This window comes from Salvelinus namaycush, chromosome 13 (genome assembly GCF_016432855.1).
Source record: "Salvelinus namaycush isolate Seneca chromosome 13, SaNama_1.0, whole genome shotgun sequence".
In the NCBI taxonomy this organism is placed as follows: Eukaryota; Metazoa; Chordata; class Actinopteri; order Salmoniformes; family Salmonidae; genus Salvelinus; species Salvelinus namaycush.
In genome coordinates this window covers 26,674,526-26,691,842 of record NC_052319.1, presented here as the reverse complement: position 1 = coordinate 26,691,842, position 17,317 = coordinate 26,674,526, and the positions used below count along the sequence as shown (strand labels likewise).

Sequence of the window (17,317 nt, the reverse complement as noted above, 5' to 3'; positions counted from 1 at the left end):
CCCTCAGTCTTCCCTCTGCTCAGCTTATGACATCATCCAGTGTCACCTGCGGCCGATCCGTGTCACCGTGTGCGCCCTGGTCGCCATGGAGACCCCCACAGAGGGGCGAGACTCAGACAGACAGGGAGAGGTCCCAAACCCAAGCCCTGCCCCCGAGGCTTCTACACAGGTGGCCCAGGCTCCGCCTCCAGCATGGCAGCCGTGGGACCTGATTTGCTCGAGCCTGTTACACATGTTCTGTCTTCTCCTGCTGTTTGTGGCCTATAGCTGGAGTGAGCTGACGTAACACCTGTCAATCTCCTGTCAAAGCCCGACCTCCTCTCAGCCCTACCCCCCGCATGTCCCAACACTTCTCCTCCGCAATCCTCCTCCTCTTTTTCTTCAACGTCTTGTTTCTGTGCTCTTCTCCTCTGTCTGATTCACACACACACAAGTGTCTCTCATACACAGATTGCAGATGCGCACCATTAAACTCCAATAAATACCGACTCACAACCTCACACACATGCATTCGTAAACTGTCCCCACCAATAACGCACATTCCAACTGTTGAAAAGAATCCTGGCGCTTGTACACAAAAGTTACCTGAAGTCTCTACAACTCTTTGGCCAATGCGTCAAGTCAAGCCTGTCGTGGGACTGTTCGTTTTATTAATGCCCTCCGGGGTCAGACACGTGGTCATACACACTGATTCCCCATGTGGTCATACAGTCTCTTGGTTCCATACAGCTTGTCTAGTTTGGGTCCAGTCCAGGTAAGCACAGAGCACTAGTAGAGCTCCTCCATCATGCTGGATTTTGGAGCTTTTTTGTTGCATTGGTCAGTCTCTTCAAGACTCATTAGATACAGTATAACAACTGTATTTACACCTGTACGTCTGTTTGAAGGAAATGGCAACGCTCAATAGTAATGCCATCCACGAGACAAAGACACAACAAACAGTGTATAGGTTTGGACCTAATAAACACACCACTTATGACTAGACTGTAAAATGTCACACAGCACACTGTCACTAAATAAAGTTCAATAATCACGTCACTACTGCACCTCTCTACGTTACTCTCATTCTAATATAGTGTATTTATCAGTATGTATACTTTTTGGCCCAACTGTTGTACTATTCTGTTAAGCCATATATTAATTTTCTTATTTTAAAACCCCAAGAGGGTACATTGGATGGAAGTTTTATTTTACCCAACTTTCTTATTCCCAAGCACCTGGACTGAATAAAAGGTGTGAAAAGATCCATCATTTCTAAACATACAAACCATTTGCACATGCAATATTACAGAACGGACTAATCTGGAGGTCTTATGTTGAAGGGCTAGTGAATATGATATGTGTTCAGTAATATGTGAACTGTACTAGAAGCTCATTCATTTAAATGAGAACTTTGATACTTTGAGGCCAGCAGTGCTGCTACTGTCCATTGATTGATGTATGTATGTCTGTAGTTGAATTTAAAGCAATGAGGGTTAACCTTCTTTTCTGACTTAATTTAAAAGCCATGGATGTAGTGTCCAAAATTGCCCCCAAACTGTCCATCCGTTTCTATCCATATTTTCCTTTTAACTCTGTTAGCTTATTCACTGTTGTCATGTCAACCTTGCCAGCGACTATGTTGGAGTGCAATTGGTTCGCCATTACTGTATACTATTAGTTGGGTGTGTTTTAACTCTTAGTCAGTGATGGACCTTGAGGCTTTTTCTGACTTGTATATCTGATGGTGTGAATGGAACAGGTAATAAATGTACAGTTTGGGGTTATTCTGTCTCTGTGTTGCTGTTCTCTGAAGGAGGATGATGAATTCAGTGCTGTTTCTTCATATAGGCTCTTCAGCATACTTCCACATACACCTGTACTGTCTGTATGTTCACTCATCACCATAGTTGCATTGAGGTGTCTTTTTGATTGACTTGTTTTTTTCTGCCTCCTCGTCTCTCTCTTTCTGTCCCACTCGCTATCTCCTCTCCCTCCCCCCCCGACTCTCACTCCCTCCTCCCGATCTCCTCCCCCGACTCTCGCTCCCTCCTCCCCCCACTCTCGCTCCCTCCTCCCTATCTCCTCTCCCTCCTACTCTCTCTCTTTCTCTGCGTGGAACCTCGACAGGATAAGCTGTGTCTGCCTCATCACATACTAGAGGAGAAGGGTATGATCAAGGTGAGCGTGACGGTCCAGGCGCTGGTGGATGAGACCTCAACCAAGCAGGCTCTCTTCACGTGAGAGGGAAGGAGACCAACACACCAACATATAGACACACACCACTTAGTCTGTGGTTCATTTTGTCAAAGTGACGAACACAGTTGCCATTGTACCTCCTGAAATAGCCTTTTCCAAGGGACTGTAGCCTATATCTCAGTCTTCCTTTCGTGATTCTTACAACCATGGTTTGAAGTTATAATGTGATGCATGGGGTGCCCTAAGACACAGTAGTGGGCTGTACTAATGTGGATATTCGAAGCTGACAGAGGTGTCCACATTGATGGTTTTTAATTCTTACAGGAGTGCCCTGGTTTGTTATGGGAGCCTCCAGTACCCTTGGACACTCCTGTAGCTTGAACCCTGCCTACAACAACTTCTAGCATGCTACACTGTGTATTATTGACTATGCATTTCATGGGCTGTCAGTTTCCACCCCTCTATTCCTAAAGCCAGGTATTATCACCCTCACTAATTTCAGACTAGACACCTAACACTCCAACATAGCGGTCTCTCTGCTAAAGCTTCCCTATTTAAAGATATTTATAATAAATATGGCCAAGTGGTTGAGAGTTGTATCCATTGAAAAGAATCCCCTAAATATTTTTCTCTAATAGCTAATATATTTTAGGTATAGTTCTGTATACTGTATGTTTTACTTTGAATTTGTCTCTCACCTCGTCTGTAGAGGTTGAAATGTTGTCCTATGATTGTGGGAACCTGGTGTTTTTGAGTTGGAATCTGTGGGTATGTAACTCAGGGGAGGGTGTGGGCTTACTACACTGTTATGATCCATTCCGTAGACTGCTTATTTGTCAATGGTATTACTTGCGTGTGTGTGTGTGTATGTGTGACTGCATGCGTGAGAGACAGAAGAAAAGAGTTAGATGGAATGAAAAAGAGCGAAGGAATGGGTTTGTATGTCCTAGTACATTCTATACTGCTAAATAGCCTCGAAGTGTCTGGCGATGCTGACCATGTCAGGTGGTCATGTAGGACCAGCAAAGTAACAAATGCATTCACTGATTTAGAGACACTGTTGGCAGCATCTGAAGAGTAGTGCTTGAGTGCCCAATATCCTACTACTACACAAACAGCAGAACACTCCAATATAAGCATACTAGGTGTGTGTGAGTGAGTGAGCGGTGGTGTCTTTTTTTTTATTGTACAGATATAATGCATTTTCTACAGCTTGGTATCCAAAGCTTAAGCTTAGCAGTAAAATCAAACAATGTTTCACTGGATAGATTTGACAGTTGCCAAAACAACTAAACAGTTTTTTTTCAGAGCCACTTATGATCTAATGTCTTTAGTATGGTAATATCTTTTTTTATGAGAAGTGGTGATGTGAAGCTGTAAAGTGATGATGGTTTGTGCAAGTGGGTTTCGTATTTAGAAAGTATTTCTAACTTTATTAATAGTATGTTTTTGATATTTTAGTTAAACTAACAGTCGCTGCCACACTCCTCAGGCAAAGTGAACAATCTCTTAGAATCAGGATCTGGAGTGATCTCGTTAACATAGCTATAATGTAAAGTAATAATATTTACAACAGTACTACAATTTATGTACAGCTAACTGCCAAAACTGCTTCAATGCACTTTAATGCACCTTGGCTGGATCTCTTGGAGGGATGCAACGCCATTCTTCCACAATTTGGTGTTTTGTTGATGGTGGTGGAAAACGCTGTCTCAGTCGCCTCCAGGATCTCCCATAAGTGTTCAATTGAGTTGAGATCTGGTGACTGACACACACGCACACTTAAAATGATGGGCAACTGGTAATTTTTCTATATGACCCTAAGCAGGATGAGATGTTTTAATTGCTTAATTAACTCAGGAATCACACCTGTGTCGCAGCACCTGCTTTCAATATACTTTGTATCCCTCATTTACTCACGTGTTTCCTTTATTTTGTCAATTACCTGTATATAATGTAGCTTATATTTCATATAATTCACAATGCATAAATAAAATTAAAAAAATATGCACATTAATCTTACTTTAATAATCAAAGTAATTCCCTTTCCACTTAGCTAAATAGAACTACTAACGGGTAAAAATACCAGTATCCCCGTCTCCCAGTTCTAACGTTTCCTTCAATATTTTGATGATCGACCAGAGAGATGTGGAGACTGAAGGGAAATGTGACGGGGATATTTGTTAAGAGAAAGTTGCTGTGTAGTTTATTGTTTCACTTAGTCATTATGGAGGTTTGGGCCATGCGCTGCAAACCTTTTTAGAAACTTAACAAGGGGACTACATGAAAAGAGATCATTATTTTACTATTCATTGATTAGTCAGTCAATCCCTTTGACCTTTTGGGAGGTTGATGTTTATTGTCATGAATCTTGCCCTGGAGACAGAATTAAGGATTTCTGCTAGATGGGCCAGCTGCAAAGTCAAAGTTGTCTTGAAAAAAGTCATGAAAAAATAAATAGTTTTTTAAAATGTATGGTTGGGCATTAGGGTTAGCAGTGTGGTTATGGTTCAAATCTGATGTTATGACTTTGTGGCTGTGCCAGCTAGTCACCACTGCAGAGCTGCCTGCAGAGCAAGATTCATGACAATAAATGTGGCTGCGTGGCTGCCTACAGGCCTGAAATTATCTGCACTTTAAAAATAAGTATTTATAGTTTTGTTTTGGCAACTAACAAATCTGAGCTCCATTTTGATTTAGAAATGTGTGTACGGCATAATATGAAATTAATTTGAACTATATCATTGTGAGAAATGTTTTTACCACAGTGTAACTGTTGACTGCTGAGTGTTGAGCAGTTGTTTTCTACCTTTCTCTGTACATAGTCCTGAAAGCTTGTACTCAGTTTTGTACTTATGATTGGGAGGACATTGATTTTAAAGTGATGGGTTTTTTTGTATGTTTTTTTTGCATTTTGATGTACCATATACAATTTTGTACCTTTTGTCAAATTGGTGTATTTGTTGTACAGCAATTTGGATTTGATTGCATGAAACACCCCTTTAACGTCACCGTAACTGCTGTGAATACTGTATATATTTCTCATCACTTTGAGTAAAGACTATCTGAAGAAAACAGTCTTATGTTTGGTCTTTAGTCTACATGTTTTGTATTGGTCTCAGGCTCACACACTGACATCTAAGGTCATAAGATGGAAACAAATGTAATCAAAAGGAGTAACACTTTTTTTTTTTTATCCAGTTGGCGTGACCACGTGGGTGGCAAGCAAGCTCCTCTTAACAAACATCCTGCTCTCACTATTGTCTTTTTCTCAGCTTGACTCAACACAGCAGGTGTGTTCATTTCAGCTCACCAGGTGTATCAGGTTAATGTCAGTTCACCAGGCACCTACGTCTCTCTGTATCGGACAGGTGAATAGTAGCAGGTGCACAGTTGGGAGGAGAAAGCCTGGTTGGGTTCTGGTCCAGCAGTCATGGTCTTAAGCGTTGAGGAACTTGGCGTGGTGCTTAATGTGGTCGTTGATGAAGAAGTAGCTATGGTCGTAGCCCTGATGGCGACACGGACATTACAATAACACTGTTCATCTGGTACAATACACAATAATTCCAAACTAAAGTACAGTACATTAAATTGTTAAATATCAAACAGTTGCTGTAGTTGGCCACTGGGTGGAAGCACTGACCGGCTGCAGCCTGAACACCACAGGGATCTTCTCTGAGCAGGAGGCGATCAGGTTGTCAGGAAGCAAATGACTGGCCGACAGGAACTGGTCATCACTGCCCTGGTCGATCAGGATGTCCAGCTGAGGGCCGGAGTAGGATGCTGCCAGCACCGTGACATCATACGCCTGGAGAGCGGGATGATTCCATTTATTGGTCTGGAATTCTATTTCGCCAGCAGGGATCTCTAGTTGGTGTTTAGTGTGAATTGATCCCTTTGATTTGTTCAACCCACCCCACCCCCCGAGGCCCATACTATACCTCCCGGGTTTCAGATGGTGGCAAACAACAGACACAGACTGTAGAGAGGGGTGGGGGCTTCATTCACATGTGTATATTACATAATGACTATATCATGAGTTGTAAGACTGACTTGCCATGCCTTGTATTTTCCAGGGTTTTTCAGGGCTCTGTGTCCCCCCCCATGGAGTGGCCAGAAATAGACATCTTCTCTGGGTCAGTGGGGAAGTTAGCGTTGATCAAATGAGAGTTGAGAGAAGAAAAAAAAGAACAAAGAGACCGGGGGAGAGTTGTATCAGGGGATTCACAATAGTAAATGCTATTATCATGTGACCCACACACCTCTGTGACGTAGGCGTACATGCGGTAGTTGCTCTTCCAGGGCTCCTGGGTGGCGTTGACATAGAAACCAGCCCCTGTGCCAAAGTCCCAGCTCTCATCTTTACCCTCGATGTTACAACCACCTGAACACCACAGAAAGAGAGGGAACAAGTGAGGGTGGGAGTGATAAGTGTGTGCGCGGTTGGTCGTAAGTGGGCTGGTGTCTGGTGCAACGATGATGATTCCATGCTCAGAAGCTGCCTGCTGACTGCCAGCATTGGTGATGAAGTTCTGCTCCATGCAAGTCAATCCTGGTTAGTACAGACACATTAACATTCTCAGAGTCAAATCCATAGAGATACTGTGTGTTTATCTGCAGATGGAAGTTCATCATACATTATGTTAGTTTGTAGAACTCACCTGAGAGCCAGTACAAGACAGAAGACACTTCCCATTCTCAGCCTTGGGAGGCAGGTAGATGGCAAAATTCATTTTACACTTGAGCTCAGTGCTGGACAAAGAGATGCATTATGTTACATTTATAGTTTTCCACCTATGGTGGATTTGAAATCAATGGTATATAATATATAAAACGACATTAATTCAAAAACGATGTAGTGTGCTGCATTGATGTATTACAAATGTGGCTATAGTCACGCGAGATTTACCTTCTGGTAGCCACTTGAGGGCCATAGTTCAGTTATCTTTGACAAGCCCACGTAAGAAAGTGTTACATAATTATTGGAATTCTTTCAAAAATCTTGCTGCAAAAGTTTTGATTAAAATATAACACTGCATTTTTTTTAAACTACTACTAGAATGTTATGCATGCTAAAAATGAAAGTCGCGGCTCATAGTCCACAACTGCATGCAAAATTAGAATAGAAAATTGTTCGAATGTCATTGGACAGCCAGGGCAGAGGACTCGACCAAGAACGGACCAACCAAGAAGCGGGTCCCAAAACAACACTAGCTATATACCAGCCACATGAAGACTTCCGGTTTTCGGATTTTGCTTTCAAAATAAAGGTTTGTGATAAAAAACGCTATTTTTGAGCTTTGCAATCAATGTATGTTAACATTCTGTAAATATTTTTTTTAAATTAACAATTATAAATACAATGGATAAAAACTAAACTACTAAATATAAACTACTTTATATAAGATAAATAAAGCCTATATGGTGGAGCTTAAGTAAATGAATGTCAAGAACATAATATACAATTAATTATATTGATTGTATGAGTCTTGTTTATTTATTGATGCTATTGTTCAAGGATGAAATTTTGAAATGTAATGTTTAAGAAAAGTATTGCTGTATTTTTGTTGTATTGCACAAACAAATTGCAATGTACAGGAAAAAATATAAGATTGTGTCTATAAAACCAGGGTCCAGCCTACTCACTAGGGTCCCTAGAATACAAATCAGATGTGTTTGAACAAAAAGCTAAGTAATAGGAAGTGTTGCAGGACTTTTACTGTGGTCAAACAGCTTAAAATTGGGTGACTGGACACTATGTACAAATGTACAGGAGAAACTATTATTTGTGCCGATGTTTCATTCTCAATTTTTTTCTTTCAGTAATTGCTGTGAATTGATTTAATCAGAATCCATAAAGTTATTTATTTGTGCATTGTTCAGATTTTATGTTTCTCAACAATGATGTATCTAGTCCAATGCCACTTCTGTTCTGAGTGGCCAAACATCGGAGGTCGGCGTTGGCTATTAATTCCCTGTGCACCTTATATGCGGCAGTATTATGTAATGGCAATGCAAGTTGGTCCGTCTCTGGAGCTCGAAATGGTCTTTATATCATCTTCATCTGAATGTATGATATCGCCTGAATATGAGACATGGAAATCTAGTGCATTCGCAGAGTCCAGAATAACTCATTTTATCTTGCATGAAGAATGGCTACAGTATCCATTTATTTTAAGATACGTCTTTTTATATCCTTTTCTGAGCCACTGAAAATTGATATCGAAAATGTACTACCCAGTAAGGATGGGACTCTTTAATCTTTCCTGCAAATAGGCTTACCCATGAAAACTTTTTGAAATACCTACCACTTCAAAGTTTGCCTCATCTGACAAAGCACATTTCAATGTATCCTCGCTTATTTCAATGTATCCTCACTTATTTCAAAGTATCCTCGATTATTTCAGTGTATGCTGCTCATCTGGCTCAGTTGTCAGAGTTTACAATTTCCTCATCTGATAAACCTCTAACACAACTTTGTCTCAAAGTGCTAGTTTCATTCCCAATGTCTTGGGAATTAAAACAACCACTTTTACATCGGCACCACTGACACTTCCTCATACGAACTCTTGGCCACATCAGGATGAATGTAGCAGGTTCTTTATCCTCAAAAGTCTATACATTTTGCATATTAAGTTTTGCAGTCTGAGGGTCTTCTCTGAGCAGTTGACATTTCCTCATTTAAACTCTCCACAGGCAATAGGTTTAGAACCTGAGCCTCATTTACATGATCTGTTTGTACCATTTTGTTTAATTTCACCTTGTTGTCACTAGCAATATAATGTATAAATGTGTCACAGTCGTGTAGATATGACAGTCTATCTTTGTTGCAGTCTTTGATGAAGTTGGCTTCTTAACTAATCACCTGTTAATAATCGGTATTTGACACCTCCATTAGCGCAAGGCAAGTGCATGAAAGTCATGTATGGAATGGCATTTTATTTCACAGTAGCTAAAAACATTTTTTTACTGTTAAGGTGTTTTGTGTTTCCAACTGATATTCAACAGAAAAACAGTACATTTATTTATTGTTTTGAAATTAATATAACATGCAGGATTAAATGAGAAGAGACTGAACATTTTGGTTCGTAGAACCCCAACTGAGTATTTTCCACCCCAGTTTATTTGCAATTATTAAAATATTACATCACATTAATATGCTTTTGGGTCACATATTTGCCATGTATTTGGAGATAGGCTGACAGTGACAACTCTAAAAGTGTAGCTGTCCATGGTGCAAATGTCAACATAAAACTTCCTATGACCTGTTTTGTATTGTAGGGATTCTAGTGAGTAGACTGGACCCTGGTTTTATGGACACATAATCTATTGTTTTCCCTGTACAGTGCTATATTTGTAACATATATAGGCAACCCACTTTAAGCTGTTTGACCACAGTAAAAGTCCAGAAACCCATGACATGACATACTATATACATTCTACAGACCCTACCGAGTATTCCCTACAATACTTTTACTATGGCACTAATAGTTTTTGCTCTATATGCCAATATGATTCCATATTCAGTGATTTGCATTGTGCCCATTTATTTGACCAAGGAACATGTTTTAAAACCCAAATTGATTCAACGTTAATGTGTAGACAATTATAAATGCAAGTTTTTGACACGTTTCTACTGTTACGTGGGGGACTTTTATTTTGAATGTTTCCGAAATTCCCTGACCCGGAAGTACTTTTCTTTTAGCGTTGCTGACGATACGTTGATCAATACAGTCAACGCTCTAGGTAGCCAACTTGAACAATAACATCTGCAAAAAGCACCAACTTGAACGTAATGCAGCATCTGAAAAGCACTAGGTAAAGTCACGGGGCTAAAAGTCTTAAGAGGATGAGCATGCAGCTACTGTAAATTACAGACAGAACGTGCAACATTGTATAGGTTTATGTATAGCTGTCTGGCTTATTCTAGCCATTTCTATCCTAGCTAGATACACTGAAAATAATGATATATGATGTACACTGACATACCTTGTTTAAATTACGACTGAAGGGAATAACTTCACTTTGGCTACTTCCCCACTGTTTGGGTTCCAGAGTTCAGCGTGTGGTTAACGTAAGACGTCATGAGGACGCATCCCCTTCCATCTCCATTCTACAAGTATATGACGACAAGACACCGAAGGGTGGCGCTGTTGTCTAAGAAAAGTTGCGAGGCCCCTGAGTAAACTGTAAAACTATTGCTATGTCTCCCTGTTGAAAAACATAACTATTTAAAAATGTATGACTTAAAAAAGGAAGCAAATAGTAGCATGATCTATTCTCTGTTCATCAGAGTCTGTCTGCCTGCCTTACTAATTATGATGTATTATTCTTTTAAATATTATGTAAAATGTGTTTTACTTGTCTGATTCACTTCCTGTAATTAAACCATTAAACTAAAATTATGTACTACCAGATAGCAATTGCTTCCTGGAATAAACAATGCTTACATTTCTGCTAGGACTAGGCCCACATGAGTGCCTCCCCACTGGGCAAAAACTGGTTGAATCAACATTGTTTCTACTTCATTTCAACTAAAAATACTCCATGTGATTCCATTGAATCAATGTGGAAAACTGATTACATTTTCAAAAGTCATCAACGTAAGGGAATTTAGTCTTTTTCACCCAACTTTGAACCTAAATCCAATGACATGTTGACATTTTGTGTTGATTTCAAATTAAATTCACATTAGTTGACAACTCAATCAAATATAAATCAAAACTAGATGTGGAACTGACATCTGTGCCCAGTGGGTCATCTCCCCGAATGCAATCAGGGCTGGCGGTAATACGTTATATTAGTACCTGTATTAACACGCCTCATCCAAAAACAAATTGGAACCTTGGAATAACAAGAAGCTCGCTGGAGCGAGATGACGTTAATCAGCAGAATAATTAGCTCTCTCCAATATAATGTGTCTTACAGACCTGAGGTCATTTAAGTTGCTGCAGCATAATCAAAGTGGAAATGCTCATCAGCTCAAAATAAACTTTGCTCGGCTACAGTCTAGTTTGAAGAAGCCATCAGCCATCTCGCTGTTGTGGATGGTTGAATGATCCTCATTCGCCAGCACTTTTGTTGGTGACATGCATTCTGCGTAAAAGTGTCAAGTAGCCATTTGGATTGAGGGCCCTTCTCTTGTCAAATAAGGTTCTTTATGATTATGCAGCTGGGCATGTGCTTGTATATGAATCCTTTACAGTGACTTCAGAAAGTATTCACACCCCTTGACTTTTTCCACATTTTGTTGTGTTACAGCCTGAATTTAAATTTGAGAAAATTTTGGTCAAAGTGAAATTATTATATTTTCGAAAATTTTACAAATCAATTAAAATTGAAAAGCGGAAATGTCTTTAGTCAATAAGTATTCAAGCCATTTGTTATGGCAAGCATAAATAAGTTCATGAGTAAACATTTGCTTAACACGTCACATAATAAGTTGCAATAATAATGTTTAACAGTGAATTTCAAACACAGATTCAAAGACAAAGTCCAAGGAGGTTTTGCAGTGCCTCGCACAGAAGGGCACCTATTGGTAGATGGGCCAAAAAATAAACAGACATTGAATATCCCTTTGAGCATAGTGAAGTTATTAATTACACTATGGATGGTGTATCAATACACCCAGTCCTAACTCAGTTGCCGGAAAGGAAGGAAACCACTCAGGGATTTCACCACGAGGCCAATGGTGACTTTAAAACAATTACAGATTTTAATGGCTTTGATAGGAGAAAAGTGAGGATGGATCAACAACATTGTATTTACTCCACAATACAAACCTAACTGACTGAGTGAAAATAAACATATATCCTGTTTTTAACAATGCACTAATGTAATGCTGTCAAAAATGTGGTAAAGCAATACATTTTTTGTCCTGAATACAAAGTGTTCAAATCTAATACAACACATTACTGAGTACCACTCTCCATATTTTAAAGCAATAGTGGTGGCTGCATCATGTTATTGGTATACTTGTAATTGTTAATGACTGGAGAGTTTTTTCAGGATAAAAAAGGAAACAGAATGGAGCTAAGCACAGGCAAAATCCCAGAGGAAAACATGGTTCAGTCTGCTTCCCACCAGACACTGGAGAAGAATTCACCTTTCAGCAGGACAATAACCTACTATAAAACACAAGGCCAAATCTACACTGGAGTTTCTTACCAAGAAGGCAGTGAATGTTCCTGAGTGGCCGAGTTACAGTTTTGACTTAAATCTACTTGAAAATCTATGGCAAAACCTGAAAATGGTTGTCTAGTAATGATCAACAACCAATTTGACAGAGTTTGAAGAATTTTGAAAATAATAATGGGCAAATGTTACACAATCCAGGTGTGGAAAGCTCTTAGAGACTTACCCAGAAAAACTCATAGCTGTAATCGCTGCAAAAGGTGTTTCTAAAAAGTATTTACTCTGGGGTATGAATACTTATGTTAATGAGAAATTATTCATATAATTATAAAACATGTATATATATAGTATATATATATAGTTGGGCAAGTGTTGGTCCCATGTTTCATGAGCTGAATAAAAGATCCCAGAATTTTTCCATATGCACAAAAAGCTTATTTCTCTCAAATTTGGTGCAGAAATTTGTTTACATCTCTATTAGTGAACATTTCTCCTTTGCCAAGATAATCCATCCACCTGACAGGTGTGGCATATCAAGAAGCTGATTAAACAGCATGATCATTATACAGGTGCACCTTATGCTGGGGACAATAAAACACCACTCTAAAATGTGCAGTTTTGTCACACAACTCAATGCCACAGATGTCTCATGTTTTGAGGGAGCGTGCAATTTGCACGTTTATGTAGTGTATCAACATCTTACATAATGTATGGAGTCAATATGAGACAAAAAATATGTAAATATCCATCTCAATATCACGCATTATGGGTAATACTTAAGATATGAATACATTAACATGTGTGACATGGAATGTCAATGGAATTGTGCAGCCAGAGAAAATAATTAAGGTATGTTCTTATTTTAAAAAGAAAACATCCGTTTTTTACAAGAAACTCATCTATCAGCATTAGAAAGTGAAAGGTTTGGGTGAGCTTGAGATGGATTGGCGTTCTCTTCCACTGACTCCTCAAGATTCAGAGGAGTATCAATTCTCATTAATAAAAAGAGTCCCATTTAAGTCTACATAAATTACAACTGACCCAAATGGACGTTTTAAAATGATAAAAGGAAACCTGTCACAAGAAAAAGTAACTTTATTGACTTGCTATTGCCCAAATGAAGACGACCCAAAATGAATTAACGACTTTATACTAAAATGATCTCAATGTTACAGGAATATTATATGGCGGGGGATTTTAACTGTGTGTCGGATGCAACTTTAGCCAAGTCATCAACTTAACTATACTCTTTTCCTAACATGACCTGTGTTGCTCAGCTGGTGGCGCTTAGAACGCCAGGGATGGGTGTTCCACAGTTTCTGTGTTGTTGTGGGTTTGTATGTGTGTGTATTTCAGGAAATGGCTTCCTGGATTCTAAGCAGCTGATTGGTCGGCCCCATCGCAGGGGATACAGCTGTCTCTGCAATTACCAACTCCTTCTCCAGCTTGATAAGAGCCAGTGTTCCTTCCCCAGGGAAGAGAGCTTCTTTTTATGTCCTGCGTTGATTGTTGTGGTGGTCAGTAAAGGTTTTATGGATATTATTTTGTAGCCGCTCCTTCTGAGGTATGTGTATGCCAATAGGACTTAGTGTTTTTTGGTAATTGAAATGTTTCACTTAAAGTATTAGTAATTATTCTGTTTCATTTGTTCCCAGGGGAGGAAGGGGGATGCACCTTGGTAGTGTTTAAGCAAGAGTCCTGCGGGCATACATAACCCGTAGTAGTTAATCTGTCTATGCACACTAGGTAAAACCTGGGCGGACCACCCCCTGTATTTTGGTTAGCGCGCCAGGTTGTGCTAAAGGTTAGGTAAGTAGTGGGAAGGCAGGTAAGGTAGGAGAGGGAGCTCTTTAACTTTTACTTTCTTTGCTTTGGTTCCATCCAGCCCCTTTTCCCCACTTTCCCGTGTTAAGGAATAAATAAATTCCCTGTAAACGGTATTTTTCTCTGCCTCTGTCGTCCTTCCCCGCACCTACGTTCAAATACTTTTTCACTCCACGGGGAGTTGAGATGTAGCGGGTTGTCGCGTTCCCTCCAAGAGGCGTACGTAACAGTGTTCTATTACCACATGGGACCAGTATGACAAATGGATGCACTGTAAGTTTCTCTGGATAAGGGTGTCTGCTAAATTACAAAAATGTAAATGTCTAAGGCAGGAGTGTGAAACTCAGAGGGCAGAGTGTCTGCGGGTTTATGGTTTTTCCTTTTATTTAAGACCTAAACAACCAGGTGAGGGTAGTTCCTTAATACTTAATTACCTTAATTAATCCAACAAGTACAAGGGTGGAGCGAAAATCCGCAGACACTCTGCCCTCCGTGGAATGAGTTTGACACATGTGGTCTAGGGTATTAAACCACAACATCAAAGAGATGGGTCTATGTGAACTGTGGAGATATAAACATCCAACTGAAAAACAATGCTCCTATTACTCTCATGCCCACAACTCATATTAAAGAATGAACTTTTTTAATGTAAACTTTTTTTAAATTGACTGTCTTTTTAAATGTAATACCTTAGAATAATTACAGACCATAGCCCATTGTATTTCACGTTTATGCTTAAACCTCCTATGCCAATATCAAAGACTTCACAATTCAGCACGATGTTACTTGGAGATAAAGCGTTTACCTCATATCTCAACACACAGACATGTTTTTGGAAATATGCTCAACGGCCAGTTTATTAGGTACTGGGTCGGACCCCCCTTTGCCTCCAGAACAGTCTGAATTATTCAGGGAATTTTACAAGGTGTCGGAAACTTTCCATAGGGATCTTGGTCCATGCTGACGCGATGGCATCACACAGTTGCTGCAGATTGGACGGCGGTACATTTATGCTGTGAACAGCCCGTTCCATCTCATCCCAAAGATTCTCTATTGGGTTGAGGTCTGGGGACTGCAGGACACTCAAGTAAACTGAACTTGCTGTCATGTTCCAGACAATGTTTTTCCACTCCTCAATTGTTCAGTGTTGGTGATCACGTGTCCACTGGAGCCGTTTCTTAATATTTTTAGCTGATAGGAGTGGAACCCAGTTTGGTCATCTGCTGCAATAGCCCATCCGTGACAGGATCGAGGCGTTGAGTGCTCCGAGATGCCGTTGTGCACACCACTATTGTACTGTGCCATTCTTTCTCTGTTTGTGGCCCGCCTGTTAGCTTGCACGATTCTTGACATTCTTCTTAGACCTGGCACCGACAATCATACCACGCTCAAAGTCGCTTAGGTCACTCGTTTTGCCCATTCTACTGAATGCCTCGATGCCCGTCTGCCTGTTTTATATAGCAAGCCACGGCCACATGACTCACTGTCTGTAGGATCGATACCTTTTCGTGAACAGGGTGGTGTACCTAATAAACTTGCTGGTGAGTGTAATTGTAGATAATGAAGTATGCCCTACTGTTGTGTGGGAAGCTCTTAAAGCATATATGAGAGGTTGTATCATCTCTTACTCTTCACATAAGAAAAAGAAGACCAAAAAGAGTTTGAAATAATAGAACAGAAAATCCACGACTTAGATAGACATGTTGACATCCATCAACAGTTGAACACTTTGAAGCTTGAATATAGCATAATAAACACCTGCTCTGCAGAGACTGCTGCCCTGAAATCCAAACAACAATATGTTGAGCAAGGTGAAAGTGATGGAAAATGCTTGCTTGGCAAATTTAGAAAGAGGAGGAGGAAAGTACTATCCATAGCATTAAAACCCCCAGATAGTACCATAACAATGGATTTTTCTGAAATTAGCTCAGTCTTTAAAACATTTGATCAAAAACTGTATCAATCCGGAAACAAAAGTTCAAAGAAAGATATAGACAATTTCTTTAACATTCTACAAAATGGGAAATTTCCTGGTAATGATGGATTCCCAGTGGAATTTTACAGACACTTTCATCCCAAATGACTAAGCCTATGTTACTTATGCTCACAGCAGCTCTAGTGAAAAATGAACTTCCCCAATCACTGTGTTTGGCTACAATCGCCCTACTTAAAAAGAAAGAAAGAACAATTGGACAAATCTCTGATCCATTTAAGTTATCAAAAAGGACAAGACAGGGATTCCCTGTGTCCAGTTATTGATTTGCTTTAGCCACAGAACCCCTAGCATCAATAATCAGAACATAAGGCTCAATCCGGGGAATAGAGATTGGCGGAGAACAACATGTAATATCATGACATTTTACTGTATTTATCTGAACCAGAACATTGCCTGTCATTTATTTTGCAACTGTTGGACACATATGGTGCTGTATCAGGATTCAAAGTGAAATAATGCCCATTTCTAATTGACCTTTCAAGCTTCGAAAGTAGATTTAAGTGGAAATGGACAAAGACATGTTAAGTACCTGGGTGTATTGATACAATGCAATTTGGAGGAGGCCTATAAAATCAATGACTTTCCTTTAATGGATAAGATTGAATCTGATGTTCAGAGATGGAGAACTCTCCCTATTTCTATGTTAGGTAGGGTCAAGATAATACACATATTTTTATTAATATATTACTAAGTGTGATTCTAAGCCTTACCATTATCAATCCCATCCAACTTCTTTAAGAAAATAAATGGCCTACTCTCCAACTTTATTTGGAATGGAAAGACCTCAAGAGTCAAATTGAATGTTTTACACTTACCCTATAAAGCTGGAGGTCTTGGACTACCTCATATGAAAATGTATTACTGAGCCGCACAAATGCGTTGAAAAAATACTGAAAGAAGCTGCAACGCCAATGAAGTTGATTGCCAAGTTCCATCAAGGGTTGATTTAACCTCTACCGTATATCTCAGAACCTATAACGAAATATGGGAAACAGATCTCTTTTTTAGGGGGTAGATCAGATTTAATATTGCAGAGAGATTGTAGTTTCCATCAATGTAATTGTCTGCGTTATTTCCAATCCCCCATATAATAAAAAATTATGATAATTATACAGTCCATTCGGTTAAAGTATTCAGACCCCTGGACTTTTTCCACATTTTGTTACGTTATTTAAAGTCTTATTC

At 39.6% G+C, this 17,317-nt stretch overlaps 2 protein-coding genes and 1 long non-coding RNA gene across 10 annotated transcripts in view; 2 read left to right on the top strand and 1 right to left on the bottom strand.

Moving 5' to 3' along the window:
• The window catches only part of LOC120058382 (leucine-rich repeat and calponin homology domain-containing protein 1-like), a 111,803-nt gene extending 106,545 nt beyond the window's left edge, over positions 1 to 5,258 (top strand). For 2 of the 3 annotated variants that reach the window (XM_039007007.1, XM_039007005.1), the window contains one exon: positions 2,110 to 5,258. In XM_039007007.1, the coding sequence (XP_038862935.1) occupies positions 2,110 to 2,223 (114 nt within the window). In that variant the 3' untranslated portion in view covers positions 2,224 to 5,258. The remainder of the gene's footprint in view (positions 1 to 2,109) is intronic. The other variant, XM_039007006.1, reaches the window with a different exon arrangement.
• On the bottom strand, positions 2,702 to 10,278 carry LOC120058384 (S-formylglutathione hydrolase-like). Of its 6 annotated transcripts, none has more exons than XM_039007009.1 (6): positions 7,088 to 7,347; positions 6,840 to 6,930; positions 6,441 to 6,562; positions 6,232 to 6,310; positions 5,822 to 5,986; positions 2,702 to 5,686 (listed from the first exon to the last, which is right to left on the bottom strand). In XM_039007009.1, the coding sequence occupies exons 2-6, from the start codon at positions 6,909 to 6,911 to the stop codon at positions 5,618 to 5,620; spliced, it is 507 nt and encodes a 168-aa protein (XP_038862937.1). In that variant the 5' UTR covers positions 6,912 to 6,930; positions 7,088 to 7,347; the 3' UTR covers positions 2,702 to 5,617. The 6 variants fall into 6 exon arrangements, with proteins under 6 accessions (XP_038862937.1, XP_038862941.1, XP_038862942.1 ...); XM_039007008.1 differs by lacking the exon at positions 7,088 to 7,347 and adding an exon at positions 10,168 to 10,278 and having other exon boundaries at positions 2,703 to 5,686; XM_039007011.1 differs by lacking the exon at positions 7,088 to 7,347 and adding an exon at positions 10,168 to 10,278 and having other exon boundaries at positions 2,704 to 5,686; positions 6,241 to 6,310.
• Positions 9,884 to 10,593, top strand: LOC120058385. The gene is made up of 2 exons (XR_005478003.1): positions 9,884 to 9,996; positions 10,234 to 10,593. It is a non-coding gene; the product is annotated as an uncharacterized LOC120058385 (long non-coding RNA).
• Positions 10,594 to 17,317: the final 6,724 nt, after the last annotated feature.